This window comes from Equus asinus, chromosome 14 (genome assembly GCF_041296235.1).
Source record: "Equus asinus isolate D_3611 breed Donkey chromosome 14, EquAss-T2T_v2, whole genome shotgun sequence".
Classification (NCBI taxonomy): Eukaryota; Metazoa; Chordata; class Mammalia; order Perissodactyla; family Equidae; genus Equus; species Equus asinus.
Window position 1 is genome coordinate 47,060,714 of NC_091803.1, and position 16,826 is coordinate 47,077,539.

General features: G+C 55.5%; 1 protein-coding gene across 5 annotated transcripts; it reads left to right on the forward strand.

Moving 5' to 3' along the window:
* The first annotated feature begins 9,168 nt into the window (after positions 1 to 9,168).
* Positions 9,169 to 16,781, forward strand: BICDL2 (BICD family like cargo adaptor 2). 5 transcript variants are annotated; one of them, XM_014833172.3, is made up of 10 exons: positions 9,169 to 9,257; positions 10,607 to 10,902; positions 13,224 to 13,439; positions 13,579 to 13,695; positions 13,801 to 13,947; positions 14,831 to 15,022; positions 15,144 to 15,293; positions 15,724 to 15,854; positions 16,112 to 16,232; positions 16,318 to 16,781. In XM_014833172.3, exons 2-10 carry the CDS (start codon positions 10,621 to 10,623, stop codon positions 16,450 to 16,452), a joined length of 1,491 nt encoding a protein of 496 aa, XP_014688658.2. In that variant the 5' UTR covers positions 9,169 to 9,257; positions 10,607 to 10,620; the 3' UTR covers positions 16,453 to 16,781. The 5 variants fall into 5 exon arrangements, with proteins under 5 accessions (XP_014688658.2, XP_044602300.2, XP_070341216.1 ...); XM_044746365.2 differs by having other exon boundaries at positions 14,831 to 15,049; positions 16,318 to 16,780; XM_070485115.1 differs by lacking the exon at positions 9,169 to 9,257 and adding an exon at positions 9,479 to 9,620 and having other exon boundaries at positions 14,831 to 15,049; positions 16,318 to 16,779.
* Positions 16,782 to 16,826: the final 45 nt, after the last annotated feature.

A 16,826-nucleotide genomic window follows, 5' to 3' on the forward strand; every position in this document is an offset into this window, starting at 1 on the left:
TTTGTTTTTGTTTTTGAGGAAGATTAGCTCTGAGCTAACATCTGCTGCCAATCCTCCTCTTTTTGCTGAGGAAGAGCGGCCCTGAGCTAACATCCATGTCCATCTTCCTCTACTTTATATGTGGGATGCCTGCCGCAGCATGGCTTGACAATCGGTGCCATGTCCGCACCCGGGATCCGAACCAACGAACCCCGGGCCGCCGAAGCGGAATGTGCACACTTAACCGCTAAGCCACCAGGCCGGCCCCAGAAGACACAATTTCTCTACGTAGAGCCTGTTTAAACATTCCAACTTTCATATATCGACTCATATTATTATGTTCTCTCAGTCTAATTGTAGCCCGAGTCAGGGCTTCACCAACGGGTTTTAGTACCGCAGTGCCTGGGGCTCCCATCTCAAGGAGCCCTGGGAACTCCTCTGCTTCTCCCCCTGATATTTTACCCACTCTTGTGCAAAAGGCCTTGGGTTGGAGAGGATTCTGGGAAGATGGTGGAGAAGGAAGCACCAGGAATTGTCTCCCCACCTGGACAACAATTGCACTGGCAGAATCTGTCTGATGGAGCCATTACGGAACTCCGAAGGCTTACAGCTTCCCGGGGAAGGCTTGCACAGTTCGTGGTGGGGAATCTCATCTCAGCGCAGGCAGCTGTGCCCATGTTCCTGGACTAGCTTGCGCACAGCCTGCAGGAACTTGTCACAATGTCAACACTGCCCAGAGCAATCTACAGATTCAGTGCAATCCCCATCAAAATCCTAATGACATTGGGAAAAACCCATCCTAAAATTCATATGGAATCTCAAGGGACCTCAAATAGCCAAAACAATCTTGAAAAAGAAGAACAAAATTGGAGGACTCACACTTTCTGATTTCAAAACTTACTACCAAGCTACAGTAATCAAAACAGTGTGGTACTGGCATAAAGACAGACATACAGACCAATGGCAGAGAATAGCCCCGGAATAAACCCTCACATCAACCGTCGAATGATTTTCGACAAGGTTGCCAAGATCACCAGATGAAGAAAGGACAGTGTTTTGAACAAATGGTGCTGGGAAAACTGGATGTCCACAGGCAGCAGAATGAGGTTGGACCCTTACTTAATACCATATACAAAAATTAACTCAAAATAGACCAATAATCTAGCCTAAAACTATAATGCTCTTAGAAGAAAACATAGGACAAAAACCTTCACAACATTGGATTTGGCAATGACTTCCTGGATATGATACCAAAGGCACAGGTAACAAAAGAAAAAATAAATTATACTTTACAAAAATTTTGTGCATCAAAAGATACTATCCATATGGGGCCAGCCCAGTGGCACAGTGTGGTTAAGTTCACACGTTCCACTTAGGCGGCCCGGGGTTGGCCAGTTGGGATCCCAGATGCAGACGTAGCACCACGTGGCAAGCCATGCTGTGGTAGGCATCCCACATATAAAGTAGAGGAAGATGGGCACGGATGTTAGCTCAGGGCCAGTCTTCCTCAGCAAAAAGAGGAGGATTGGCAGCGGATGTTAGCTCAGGGCTAATCTTCCTCAAAAAAAAAAAAAAAAAGATACTATCCATAGAGTGAAAAGGCAACCCACAGAAGGGGAGAAAATACTTGAAAGTCATATGACAAGGGATTAATATCCAGAATATAGAGAGAACTCCTAAAACTCAACAACAAAAAAACAAACAACCCGATTCGAAAATGGGCAAAGGACTTGAAGGGACATGTCTCCAAAGAAGATATATGAATGGCCAATAAGCACATGAAAAGAGGTCCAACATCACTAATCATTAGTGTTTCCTTCCTATCGATATTTACTTTATTCACCTTATTTCTTAATAACTGTTTAAAAATTTCCACCCTGCTAAGACCAGTCTCTTGATTCTTTCCTCTGCCTTTCCTCATTTTCTTGTTAATAAACCCAATATTTTTGTTATTAGTAAGACTCATGAGGGGAAGCTGAGAGAGCAAATTCGATAAGGCTTCCCAAACTGTCCTCCAGCTTTGCAGCAGTAAGTTCATACGGGGTGCCCACGCAAAAGGGCCCCTCAACCACAGCATTTACCACGACCTGGGTAACAGGCATATTCAGCGGTGAATGTCCTGCTCACCATAAGCCAGACCTACATGGCTTATATTCAGAGCCTATCAGCTGGTTCATCTGGGGTGCTCCAATAGGCATTGATAGGGGGAGATGGGTGGTCCTCCTTCTCAGGGTAAACAGACCTTACAGTGGCTTTTATCCAGTCCGTCATGCTGGCTGCTCCATTGGGACTAACCTCCTGTGTATCCGGATCACACACAGCCATCTGTGATTGTTCCACAGTGAGCTGTGGGTCCTGTATCAATCCCAACATGCTCTGCTACTCTGCGGCCTCAAAACCAAAGACATGGCCCCCACATTAGTTACTCTCACGATCCATTTCAGTGAAAGTTCCTCAGGAAGCTGATGATACCCGTCCACAAAACGAAACAACCCCTTCACACTTTAAACTCTGGTGTCAGTAGTTTCTGGGGTTTGCCCCTCCCCCACACTGACCCCTGTCTTGGTGACCAGATGCCTTAGAGGTACTTTCTGTTGTCCTTGCACATATTTTTCCCTTGGGTGGTGGCTTGGAGGCTAGTGGCTGAGGCTCAGACTCACTGAAATCTGAGCTTGGTCTAGCGTCAAGGTCCAATCCAGCACATTCTTTTAATTTTGTTTTAGCTATTACAGATAACAATAACCAAGGGGTTAAATATTTTACCTTTTTCTTATTAGTTTGCATTTCCTTATGCATCCCATAAACCACCTCCTGGGGAATTGAGTCCATCTCTAAATCGGTACAATTGGTAACTTTCTCCTCTAGTGCCTGAGTGCAGCATGGATGCTCCTCCGTACCGTAGGTGGCCACGCGTCCCCCAGGAATCGAAGGCTCCTCAGCCCCCACCCTCGCATCCTTTCTCTTCCCAACACATGTTTCCACGAGCCAGGGCCATGCCAGCAAATCCCAGTTCACCGACACTGCCTGCAATGAAAACCTCCCTTCACCCAGCACCCCTATTTACATGGGTTCTGGGAGCTCTGCGCCAGGAAATGGGGGCAGAGATCAATATATATTTTTTCTATTATCTCATACCATGTTTGTCATCAGATTGGCAAAAATTAAAACGTCTGATGATGGCGAGTAGTGGCCAGATGGAATGCACACTCTGCTGGTAGGAGTGTGTTTCACAGTTGCCCCATGATGGGGTCAACCCTCCACATGAAATTTGGTTCATGTGGAGGGTTCATACGGAGACTTATGAGGCCACTCCCATCAAGAGAATACTAGAGATCGGTTACTCACACACTGAGGCTTTCTGGAGGGAGCAGAGCAGGTCTGGAATGGCTTGAAAGAGAAAGGAGAGACTTTCATTGCAGTTAGGGGGTGAGGCCAGGCTGAGGGCCCCCCACACTGGCCAGGGCTTTCCTGAATTAAATTTCCCTCCAGTGCTGCGGAGAGAGCACCAGGGCCTTCTATCAGCCTGCCCAGCTGCGGGACTCAAGTGAAAGAGGGAGTGTGGAGCTGTAAGGCTGTCAGCAGTCAAACATCAAAAATGGAGTCCGACCCTTTAGTACAGAGTGTAAATTAATACCTACACTTTGGAAACCAGTTTGGCCATATTTAATGAAGCTGAAGAGCATAACCTCCATGTTAGATTTTAAAAATGGCTGCAAATTCTTTGCTACTCCTCCCGCGGAGAGGTGGAATCTAATCTTCTCCCCTTGAGCCTGGGCTGGCCTCCGGGACTTGCCTGACCAGTAGAATGCTGTCCAAGTGATGGCCCCAGGACCTGCAAGGCTCAGTCTTAAGAAGTCTCCCAGCTGCTGCCCGGCCCTATTGGAACCTCACTTCGGAGGAGGTCAGCTGCCATGTAAGAAGCCTGGGATAGCCAGGCTCTGAGGAAATCCATGCAGGCCACAGGGAGAGGCTGTGTGGAGAGAGAAATTCTCTGGCCCCAGGTGATCCAGCCTTCCAGCCCAGGCAGCAGACATGGGTCGGAACGAAGAAGCCTTCCGATGACTCCAGCCCTGGCCACCATTTACCTGCAACTGCATGAGACCCCGGCAGCAAGAACCCCCCAGGAGAACCCAGCCAACCCTCAAAACTGTGAGAGAGAAAACCAAGTTGTTGTTGTAAGCCTTTAAATTGTGGGATAGTTATTATGCAGCAAGAGATCACTGGAACACTTCCCCCCACCCATTCCACTTCTAGACGGATGATCCTGTGAAACTCCCACCGATGTGTCCATGGGGATATGTGTGTAAGGATGTGTATAAGAATGTTGTTTATAACACTGAGAAAGAGCCAAACGGCTAAGTGACCACTGATAGGAGAGTGGAGAAACAAATTGGGGCATAAACATTGGCTGAAATACCACACAGCTGTTAAGAACAAACTAAATCCAAATGCATCGTCCTGGATAAATCTCAGAAACGTTCTGGAAAACCACTGCCTGGATTCTTTTTTTTTTTTTTGGAGGAAAATCAGCCCTGAGCTAACATCTGCTTCCAATCCTCTTCTTTTTGCTGAGGAAGACTGACCCTGAGCTATCATCCGTGTCCATCTTCCTCTATTTTATATATGGGATGCCTACCACAGGATAGTGTGCCAAGCGGTGCCATGTCCGCACCTGGGATCCGAACTGGCGAACTCTGGGCCACCGAAGCAGAACCTGTGAACTTAACCGCTGCACCACAGGGCTGGCCCCTGCCTGGATTCTTAAAAAAAAAAATTAATGTCCTGAAAGATACATAAGAAGGCAAGGGGACTATTCTATTTTCATTTATTTTTGTTTTGTTTTTTGAGGAAGACCAGCCCTCAGCTAACTATCTGTCCTCATCTTCCTCTGCCCTATATGTGGCAAGCCTGCCACAGCATGGCTTGCCAAGCAGTATATAGGTCCACACCTGGGATCCAAACAGCGAACTCCAGGCTGCCAAAACAAAAGGTGCGAACTTAACTGCTGCGCCACCAGGCCAGCCCCCAAGGGGACTATTTCAGATTAAAGGAGACTAAATAGAAATGACAGCTAAATGTAATATGTGATCCTTGATTGGATCCTGGATTAAAAAAAAAAAGATCTAAAAAGGGCCTTACTGAGAACATTTGAACATGGGCTGTATATTAGGTAAGATTATTGTTACCCATTTTATCAATGTTCAGTTTATCACATGACAATGGTACACGATTATGTAGGAGGATATCTGCATCCACAGAAGATGCAAGCTGAAGTAGCCAGTAGTTTAGTGAAACGTGTGCAGGTGTGTGTAGTGTAAGAGATGTGGAAACTAATAAAAGAAACCTTAACTAAATCGGAGTCAGGAAGGCCCGTAGGCGGAGCTCTCACCCCATCACACGTGGTCAATTACACCAATCCTGCATCTCCAGCAGGAAGTCAAACTACTTGACTGCTGAAGGAAGACTTCTCTCTCCACCAGGTAACATCTCAGCCAGTGAGAAACGCTGCAGCTCAGCCAAGGAGAAGCCATCGCCGCCCTGAACTGCTACTTTCCCCCGGTGGAATTTCCTTTAGAACAGCCCCTCCCTACTCCCTGTTTTTCTCCATACGGGCAGCTCCCCTCCTTTGTTTTCTGGATTTGCCTATGGTTCACCATAGCATGCACATCTGGAATTGTCATTCTTTTGGCTGTTCTTGAATAAACTCATTTTGAGATAAAATAAAAGGCAAATTTGCTTTTTAAATTGACAGAGATAAAGCAAAGGTGGCAAAATGTTCACAATTGTGAGCCTAAGTGGAGGGTGTTCATTATATTATTCCTACAATTTTTCTTTAGCTTTGAGAAGTTCTCAAACTTACTGATTCAATGGATATGTACAACATGGCTGAATCGCCAAAGCACTGTGTCAAGTCAAATAAGCCAGGCCCCAAAGGCCATACACTGTACTCGATTCCATTTAGAGAGCATTCTGGAAAAGACAAAATAACAGTGACGGAAAGCAGATCAGTGGTTGCCAGGAGCCGGGGTGGTGAGCGAGATTGGCTGCAAAGGATCATGGGGAACTTTGAGGGGTTGTGAAAGTGTTCTATACTATGATCGTGGTGGTAGTTACACTTTTGTCAAAACTCCCCAAATGAAACACTTAAAATTGGAGAATTTTATTATATATAAATTATTCCTTGTAGTGGGTTGAATTGTATCCTCCCAAAAATATTCCTAAGTCCTAACCTCCAGTCCCCGAGAATGTGACGTTCTTTGGAAATAGGGTCTTTGCGGATGTAAGTAGTTAAAGATCTCAAGATGAGATCATCCTGGTTTTTGGATGGGCCCTAGATCCTGGGGTCCTTAAAGGAGAAAGTAGAGGGAGAGATGGGACACAGAGATGCAGAGAAGACCCAGAGGGGAGGGCCGCGTGAAGATGGAGGTGGAGATTGGTGTGACGCATCTACAAGCCAAGGAGCGCCGAGGATTGCCAGCAACACCAGAAGCCAGGAGAGAGGCGTGGAATAGATTTCACCCTTAGAAGGAACCAACCCTGCCCAAACCTTGACCTCGGACTCCTGGCCTCTAGAACTATGGGACAATGAATTTCTGTTGCTTATGCCACCCAGTGTGTGGTTATTTGTTACAGCAGCGCTAGGGAATGAATATCTACCTCAACTTAAAGCTGATTTTTTTTTTAATTTGGGAAAAACATGGAAACACCAGGTTAAACAGAAAAGCAAACCTCAGAACAATGCATTCAGTGTGAAATATTTTATATAAGGGTTTTAAATGCTCTGAACAATACTATTTATTGTTCACAAACTTTGTATATACCGTAAAAGCCTGCAGGCGCCTGGGTCTGGAACCATGCCATTCCCACTGGTTGCCTCTGTGGAGGGGGCAGGGAAGGCAGTGGGGCATTCTGCCGGCCTCCAGGTGCCCAGCATAGTCTGCCCAAGGTATTGTGAAGTCTGTGAAGCCTTCCCCAGGAAGAAGACCCCAGAGCCAATACTTGGAACACTAGGGACCCCCCAGGTGGTTGGGAAGGTTGGGGAGAACGTTCGGGTCTAAGCATGGGAGGCTCCAGGAAGCTGGCTTGTTTGGGGACAGTCAGAGAGCAGGTGAGGGCTGGGTTATCATCCCTTCCCTTATCTGCAGAAGTCCCAGCCTCCCTAGGGCTTCCCTGGGGCCGCTCTGTCCCTCCTCTCTATCTTCCACCTGGGATCAGCAGGGAGGCTGGGGGAGGGGATGTGAGGGCCAGAACTCAGGTCCAGCAGGGAGGCTGGAGGTGAGAACTCCTGGGTCCAGAGGAGGCTGGGGCCAGATTCAAATGTCCAAAAAGTGACTAGGGCTGGGAGCCAGGCAAGCTGGGATAAGAGGTCGGCCATGCAGCCACAGGCAGATCACTTCTCTCTGAGCTGGCTCATGGCTGTGAGTGGCCTGACCTCACAGGTTGCTGTGAGGATGGAGTATATTGTAACACTCGTGGTGAGTCACCTCTTGCATCGCCAGCATCAGCCAAGGGATGGCACTTCACCCTCATTTAATCCTCACAACGCTGTAAGCTAGGAACTGTTATCCCCCCCCTTTACAAATGGGGAAACTGAGGGCTGCAGGTTAATCAGCGGAACGATGTACGTGTGCACAGCTGATAAGTGGCCAAACTGGGACTTGGACCGAAGCCATGTGATACCTGCGCCCAGGAGCCGAGCTGCATCGCCGCTGTATCGCTTCATTCCTGATAGGTCTACACCCACTCCCAGCTCCTGGGTGGGCTGTGACACTCCTGGGAGTAGGGCCTTGGCCACTTCATCTCCAGATGAGCCTGGCCCCTAAGTGGCAGAAGGGGGCTCAGGGAAGGTATGCTGAGTGTGGGCGTGGTATGAGTGGGCTCAGGGGGACCCTGGCAGTTGGAGGGGGTCAGATGGCAGCACCAAGGGGAGACCAGGGGGTCTCCAGCCCTCCAAAGCCCACCAGGTTGTTCCCACAGGTGCTACGGGAGAAAATGATGGCCTTGCTAGGCCGTGCAACACTCAGACTCCTTTGCAAAAGAGTTGGCACCCCTGCTCTCTGCTGGCAGGAAACCTTGTCCCAGCCCAGGGACCCAGGAGTCCCAGCACTTACACCACCCCCTCCAAGGAGTCTTTGCACCCATTTTCCCACAAGTCAGGAGTCCAAGCTCCCACCTTCCTCTTATTTTCCTAGGACCCAGGCAACTAGGCCCCCAGTTCCCTGAGACTCAGGAGTCCTGACCCCCAGCCAGAGGTGTATGGGACCCCGCTGGCACTGCCCGGCAAAAGCTGATTACGCACATCTCCGCCCAACTTCACCTTCAATGACGTCGGGTCTGTAGCTTGAAAGCAGCCGTGGAGGGAGTATTTACACCACAGAAACCGGCAAAGGCAGCAAACTGGGGCTTGCTTTCCCCCAGAGAGCCTGTTGTTAAAGAGTTACCAGAACACCATTGCTCCCAGCCCTCCACTTGTCCCTGCTCACCAGGCCAGGGGACCCTGGAAGTCTGAGGAGACTTGTGACAAGCCACCAGGCCATGGCTGGGGCATCAGCCGCACACTCAGGCTGCACTGGGCTGAAGCCCGGAGCCAGCCCTGGACCCTCCTGGTCTCCACACGAAGACCTCTGTCCCTGACTGGAGCATGGTATCCAGCTCTGGGCTGCCTGGGAACTGAGGGCCTCAAATCGAGCCACTCGGACTAAGATGCGGCTACAGGCAAGTCGCTTTATCTGCCCCTGCCTGCAGCACCAGTTGGTATAAGCGCACACATACTGAAGTCACACTTTTGCAGTTCACATTCAAGTTCTGTCCATCTAGCCCCAAGCAAGTCAGATCCTCTCCGAGCCTCAGTTTCCTCATCTGTAAAATGGGGATAATTGCAGTTCCTGCTTCATTAGGAAGTCGTGAAAGTAAACAAGTTGTTCCTAACAGCTTACTTAGAATGCTTCAGACAGGTTAGATTTGTTGTTATGATTGTTAATAATTTCCTGTCCCGCAGGGCAGTTGTGAGGAGAAAGTTGCTCAGCGTGAGGTCTGCATACAGTAGGTGCTCAATTAATGGGCCCTGTCGTTTCCAATGGCAGCAAGATGGGTCAGTGCCTCGGACCTTGGTGGAGGCGCCTTTCCTTCGCCACCGCCTGCCCATTCCGGCCACAAGGGGGCGCCCCGGCCCCGCCCCGGCCCCGCCCCCTCACCTGTGCGGCCAGTGCACCTGGCGCCGCCTCCGGAAGAGGGCATCGGGGACCGCGGGGGCCTCGGAGGGAGCCCGGCGTCGGCAGGTGAGAGCTAGGGGGCGCCGAGGACAGGGACCCTTCGAGCTTGGGGCGGAACAGGGCCAGGTGGCCTCAGTGTGGACGCCTGGGGGGCGGGGGACGCCGTCAGGAAGGCAGACGATGGCCGGGCTCTGGGTGCCTGGGGCTGGGGGTCGAGGGGCTGGGGGCCCTGATGCCGGGGTCGAGATGCTAAACGGCAGCTCCTTGAGGGGAGGGGGGAGAAAGAGAGACGCCCCCGGCTCTCCGGAGTCGGATCAGCCCTGTCAGGGAGACCCCCAGGTCTGGCCTGGAGGCAGCTGGGCCGGGAATACCGCGGCACCTGGGTCCTGAGGCTTGGACATCCGACGAGGGGAGGAGAGAGAGGGACAGGTGCGTGTGTGTGCGTGTGTGTGTGTGTGTGTGTGTGTGTAGCTGGTGTAGAGTGTGGGGAGACCTTAGGAGGGTTGGAGGGAGGAGCATGCCTGGGAAGCCCCACGTGTCCTCTCCCTCCGGAGCCCCTGACCCGCCAGCCCTGGGCCGCCCTAGGCGAGCGCCACCAGGCTTCCATCCCTAGGGGCGGGCCGGGAAGTAAACAGAAACCTGGAGCGCCGCCTGCAGCCGCCAGCACAACCTGTTTGCTGGCCCTGCCCTGGGCCCGACACCCAGGCCCTGGGAAAGTGGGCTGGGGCCAACACTCCAGAGGGGCCAACTGAGGGTCTGGGCACCCAAATTGCAAGCAGTGGGGACCAAAACCCCTGGGTCCTGACAAAATAGGAGAACAAGGGCCAGGATACCTGGGAGGGCAGGGGGCTGGGGACCAGGGCATCTGAGCCCTGAGGAGCTGGGGCCCTGGGCTTCTGGAAGAGAAGGGGCTGGATTTGTGGGGACAAGGGAGTCAGCACACCTAAGTTGCCAAGGCCCTGGAATCTTGGGAGGAGAAGGGGCTGGACTCATCCCTAAGCCCTGAGTCCCTCAGAACCTGGATTCTGGGAAGAGTTTCCCAGCTGGTAAGGGACTGGGAGCCAGAACAGCTGGATTCTGGGAAGATTTGGGGGCAAGGACTGTCATTGGGGTGGCCTGTGGTCCCAGAGCACTGGGGCAAGGTTTCCTGGGAGCAGAGAAGGCCTGCAGGAGGCAGAAGGCAGGTCAGCTCATTTCCTGCTTCTCTCTGCCTCAGTTTACCCCGGGGACATTAACGGAGCTGGGTGATCAAGACACAGATCGTTAGTCCTCCATGGCCCAGGGAGGCCCTGGCTGCAGGATTGGGAGGGCCAGTGGGCAGGTAGAAAATTGCGGGAGGGCCCGGGCTTGGCCAGCGGGGAGCGAACCCCATTGGACTGCAGGGTAGAGTGTCCTGTGGCTACCTGTCCCCACAGACGCTGCAGGCAACATGAGCTCCCCAGAAGGGCCAGGCTTCCCTTCGGGGCTACTCTCAGGGGGCGCCTCCCCCAGCGGCGACGAGGGCTTCTTCCCCTTCGTGCTGGAGCGGCGGGACTCGTTCCTGGGAGGGGGCCCGGGGCCTCAGGAGCCCGAGGACCTGGCCCTGCATCTTCAGCAGAAGGAGAAAGACCTGCTGCTGGCCGCCGAGCTTGGCAAAATGCTCCTGGAGCGCAACGAGGAGCTGCAGCGGCAGCTGGAGACGCTGAGCGCCCAGTACTCTGAGCGTGAGGAAGTGAGCTGGCGGCAGGGCAGGGGTGGGCCGGTGGAGGACAGGCGGGCAGGGGAGGAAAGCCTGGCACATGGATGCCTCTGGAACAGTTCAGGGCTGGACTCAGTCCCCCTGGCAGTGTTGTTCAGTGGTTAAGAACATGGGTTCCGAGGACAAATCAAGACCTGGGTTCAGACCCCTGCCTGGCTGTGTAACCCTGGGCAAGCTGCCAGTCCTCTCTGAATCTTGGGTCCAGCTCCTCTGCAGTATAGCGCAATGCAGGCAACAGTTACCGGGCGCCCCCTCCCCGCCTGGCTCTGGTCTAAGCACTTTCCATGCACTGTCTTGGTCAGGTCTCACCCAACCCTGTGAGGTAGGAACAGTTCTCCTCGCCCCAGGCTCTGTTGTCAGCCACACTCTCACCCTGGCGGTCACATCTGGCCCCCTAAACACCTGGACACCACTGACCCCTGTTTCCACATTGTCGGCAGCCCCCACCACTGCCCCAAACCTGACATGTGTAGATTACCACCCCACACCCTCTCCACCGGGCCACCTAATGGGCATCTCAGCATAGGTGGCCCTGTTGCCTCTATGACCTCATCACCTCTGACCCGATCCTAGCCTCTCACCTCAGGACCAGAGCCTGTGCATCCTGACCTCTCCTCCCACTGCCGCGAGCCCTGTCGATTGTTCTTCTAAACTAGATTCTGAGTCCACCCTCTTCTCATGGTCTCTGCAGCCTCTGTCACCACTGCCCCAGACACTGCAGCCCCTCCTCACTGGTCCCAGCTTCTGCTCTCACCCCCTGGAGCCCATTTTCCACGGGACAGCCAGAGGGATCTTCAAAAATTGCAAACCAGATCATTTCAGTTCTTGCCCAGGATCTCCCAACAGCTCCCCATCACACTTAAAATGAAACTGAGACTCCTCACCAGGGCCTGCAAGGCCCTGCGTGAGGCCCTCCATGACCTCAGCTCAGCCGCACACCCCTCCTCCTCTTTCAGTTCCTTGAGTAACCCAAGCTTGTTCCCTCAGGGCCTTTGCACCTGCTGTTTCTTGCATGCAGCCCTCTTCCTTCTTACCCTGCAGGAGTCAATTCAGACATCACTTCCTCCTGAAGGATCCCCTACCCCACCCCGCTCCTCTTCATCACTTCCCAGGGCTTCTCTACAGCCCGTACTGTCCCTCCCAAACTACCTGGCTCAAGCATGTGTCCACTTGTCTATGATCCTGTGACCCTAAGCTGCTTGGGGCAGGGGACTTGGTGGTGTCACTTCCTGCTGACAGCCAGACCCCAGAACAGGAGGAGCTCAGGAAAGGGTAGAGGAATAGATGGATGGATGGATGGGAATCAGGGATATTATGGGACTTGCGTGGCCACAGAGCAGCAGCAGAGCTGGGCGCCAGCCGGGACAATCAGACCCCAAAGCTGCGGGCTTAATCCTAGAGCTGTGTTGTCCCCACAGTATTTGGTTAAGAGCTTGGCTGCCTGGGTTGGAATCCCTGGTTCACTAACTCACTGTGTATTCTTGGGCAAGGCATTTAACGTCTCTGAGCCTCAGTTTCCCCATCTGTAAAATAAGAAGGACCTTAACGATTCGAACTCTAGTGGATTCAATGAAATAATCCAGGTAAAGCGCTGACACGGGACCTGGTGGGTCCCTGCTCATAACTGCAGCTACCTGCTGATAATCACAACAGCTCTGGCAAGCGTCACCTTCCTGCTTTGACAGTCCAAAGAGAGTGGGGGCCGGGGGCGGGCCCCGAACTTGCCCGCCTCCTCAAGCTGGGCATCTGGGTGTGCCAGGCGCATCCCCCCGCTTGTCAGACAGGTTTTGGGGAGGCAGGCAGAGGCATGGGGCCAGGGCGGGGCTGATCAGGGTTAATTAGAGGGAGCTGGCCAGGAGGCGCTGGGGAGAGGGGCTGAGAAGGGGCCAGGTGGAGGCTGCACTCCAGAGTCCCTGGGACACAGGGGTGTGAGGCCATGGGCCGGGGCCTAAATTCAGCCAGACTCCGGCGCCAGAAACGGCGCCTGCAACCTCGGGTTCAGAAACCCAGGCGGCTGCCAGAGGTAAGAGGGGATCAGGGAGCCCCACCCCCATCCAGCCCTGGGGTCAGCCCCTCCTGTCTGGCCTGGAAATTTCTCTCTGCTGCTCCCCTTTCTCTCCGAGTCTCTAGTCAGGTCTCTCCTCGGCCACCTTCTCCACTCTCTTGCTTTCATGCCTGTCGCAGACCCTCTCAGACTCTCTTTGGGTCTCTGTCTCTCCGTCCCAGTCTCTCTGTGTCTACTGCAGTTTCATCTCTCCCTCTCTGTGCCTGACCCACTGTCCCGGCCCCCACAGCGGCTGCAGCAGGAGAACCATGAGCTCCGCCAGGGCCTGGCCGCACGGGGAGCCGAGTGGGAGGCCAGGGCTGTGGAGCTGGAGGGGGACGTGGAGGCCCTGCGGGCCCAGCTCGGGGAGCAGCGCTCCGAGCAGCAGGACAGCGGACGCGAGCGGGCACGGGCCCTCAGTGAGCTCAGCGAGCAGAACCTCCGGCTCAGCCAGCAGCTGGCCCAGGTGGGACAGCCCTGACCCCAGGTCCTTGGGCAAGGTGGGGGCAGATGCCTGGGTCCTGGTGGGGGGTGGGTACACTGCGCATGAGGCTGAGGCTTGGGCCAGCAGAGGATTCCACTGCCCACCCCCAACCCACCCCCAGGCCTCACAGACTGAGCAGGAGCTTCAGAAAGAACTTGATGGCCTTCGGGGGCAGTGCCAGGCTCAGGCTCTGGCTGGGGCAGAGCTGAGGACACAGCTGGAGAGTCTGCAGGGGGAGGTGAGTGCTGGCTGGGGCTGGGGCCTGTCAACCCAGGAAAGCGGGGCTGGGGGCTCTTCGAGGCTGGCCCAGCACATCCCCTCCAGCTCTGAGGCCTTTCCCCAGAACCAGATGCTCCAGAGCCGCCGGCAGGACCTGGAGGCCCAGATCCGAGGCCTGCGTGAGGAGATGGAGCAGGGCCAGGGCAGACTACAGGCAACTCATGAGGAGCTGCTGCTGCTGAGGCGGGAGAGGCGGGAGCACAGCCTCGAGGTGACCCATGGGGTTGGGGTGGGCGCATCCATTCAGCTGGGGCCTTGGCTACCACCTCAGGACTTGCTGGGAGATGAGGCCAGAGAGGGGTCACTGGGAGCCCCAGCAGCTGGGCCACAGGAGCATAGGCATTAGCCCAAGGGCAAGTAGGAGCCATGGCAGGGTATTGGGCAGGGGTAGCATGCTCTTTGAATGCATCAGAGCACTGCAGCTGGGAGGCCAGGGAGAGGGCTGAGGCCAGAGCTCAGGCCAGAGACGATGCTGACCTAGACCAGGTCTGAGACAGCGGAGATGGAGAAAAGGGAACGAGAAGAGGCAGCATGGCCTCATGTTTGAGATCTCTGGTGTTTGTGCTTTAGGGTCAGCTTACCTGGGTTCTTATTCCAGTGTCCCTTCTTGCTAGTGTGGGGCGCTTAGCCTCAGTTTCCCCATCGCGAGATGGGATGGGAATGGTACAGAGCTGTGGTGAGGGTGTGAGGCACTCAGCGCAGCGCTGGCTTAGAAGGAAGGAAGGATCAGTGTTGGATGACAGCAGTTAGTGAGTAAGAAGGTGGACCCGTCGGGGAGGGGGCGGGGCTCTGTGAGGCGACCGGTTGGAGTGGGGCTGGAGGGAGGGTGATGGGGGACTTCAAAGCCGGGCGCCTGTCCGCGCCATGCTTTATAGGCTAGGAAATTGGTGTCGGCCGAGGGGAAGCGGCGGTCCAAGCCCGTCCAGAGATCCAGAAAAGGGATCAGGCTCTAGCGGCCGGCGTGCCCGGATGCGGCGGGCTGCCTGGCTCTCCGCGGCGCGCAGGCGGCCCCTGTAGGCGGGCTGCGGGATACCGGCGCCGGGCGCACCCGGCAAACCGCCCACGCTTCTGTCTGTTCTTGGGTCGGTGCGCAGCTGGAACGCGCGCGCTCCGAGGCCGAGGAGGCGCTGAGCGCGCTGCACAGGCTGCAGCGGCGCGTCTCCGAGCTGGAGGAGGAGTCGCGCCTTCAGGACGCTGACGTGTCAGGCGCCTCGCTGCAGTCGGAGCTTGCCCATAGCCTCGACGGCGACCAGGGCCAGAACGCGGAGGGACGCGGAGACGCCCCGGTGAGCTCGCGGCCCACCTGCCTCCAGGCATGTCATACAGGAGGGCTGCAGACTCTGCCCCTCCTCCTTTTCCCACGAGGTTCGACACCTCAACTGACCGACCGTTTCCTTTGGTAAGCAGACCACTCTGTCCCCGGAGACCCAGGAGGCGTCCAGCCACCAGCCGTCGCCCCAGGAGGAGAGCTTGGAGCCTCCCAAGAAGCGAGCATCCCTGAGCCCACGAGAGATACTGGAGGAGAAGGAGGCGGAAGTGGCCCTGCTGCAGGATGAGGTGGGTAGGGAGGAGCATAGTGCTTGATGCATAGCCCCTTCCAAAGCCAGTTTCTCTTTCCCATCTACACCTCCGAGCCTTTGCCCACTAATCCCTCTCTACCTGGATCGCCCTTCATCCTAACAAACTTGTAGTCACGCTTTAAGAGGCAGTTTATGCCACCTCTTCCAGGAAGACTTCCTGGACCACATCCCCCCTTAGTCTCACCTCCCAGTGCTTCTCCATGCATCCAACTAGCTCCGCTCTGCCCCATCCGGCACCAGCCTAGGAGCTGGGAAGACTCGTCTCCAGTACGGGGCCACAGCTGCCCGGGCTGTTTGTGAAGCAGGCAGGGGAGGGCCGGGGGAGCTGGAGCCCGGGCTGCCTGAGAGAGCAAGGGCTGGGAGACCCCGGGGCCTGCCTGCTTCTCTGCCCCCTCCCCTGCCCGCAGATCGCGCTGCAGCGGGCAGAACTACAGTCCCTGCGGGAGGAGCTGCAAAGGCAGAAGGAGCTGCGGGCGCAGGAGGACCCCGAGGAGGCCCTAAGCGGAGCCCTCTCGGACCGGGACGAGGCCGTGAACAAGTGAGCCTGCCTGTGCACCACCCACCGCCCCAGCGGGGCCACGGGCCCCAGGACCACTCTGGCCCTTCTGGGCCTCCTATCCTCCACGTGTGATACGGGCTATAATTAAACCCCATTCTGACCCAGGGGCCCTCTGACTTCATTGGTTTCCGTGTTGGCGGCCCCGCTCCCGCCCGGGTCCAGGAGCCCCGCCGGGACCCCTGGCTCGCTGAGGCCCCAGCGCCCTCGGACCCGTTGTCTGCCCCTCTCCCTTGCAGAGCCCTGGAACTGTCGCTGGAGCTCGGCCGCGTCTCTCTGGAGCGCGACTCCCTCTCCCGGGAGCTGCTTCGCACCATCCGCCAGAAGGTGGCGCTGACGCAAGAGCTGGAGGCCTGGCAGGTGAGGGGCGGGGCCGGCGGCACGGGGGCGGGGCAGGGGCGGGGCCGGCGCGCTGACCCGCCCCCCGCGCGCTTCCCGCCCGCAGGACGACATGCAGGTGGTGATCGGGCAGCAGCTGCGCTCGCAACGCCAGAAGGAGCTGAGCGCGGCCGGGGCCGCCCCGCGCCGCGCCGCGCCCCGCTTCTCGCTGCGCCTCAGCAATCTCTTCCGAAGGACCTGAAGGCAGGGCCGAGGGGGCCGCCTTGCCCTCTCTGGCTCACTTTCCTCTTCTGGCCAGTGGAGCAACAGATTGTCTTCCAAACGGGGCTAGTGCCCTCCCCGCCCCGGGAGACTGGGCAGGGGCTCAGTGGGAGCAGGGGCCAGCTTTGGGGACCAGGGGCCCCAGGTGGGTGGCGGGAGCAGGTGGGGCAGAGCTGTCTATTTTTCTAATCCATATAGGTCTATCTTTTCTAAGCACTAGGCCCCCTGGCCCTGGCATGCTCCAGGACAGGGGTGGGGGTGGGTATTTATGTATCAAGATCAGAGTAATATATAAATCATTACACCGACTTGGCCTCCATTCTTGGGAAGAAAGCGCATGGAAGGAAAGCTTGA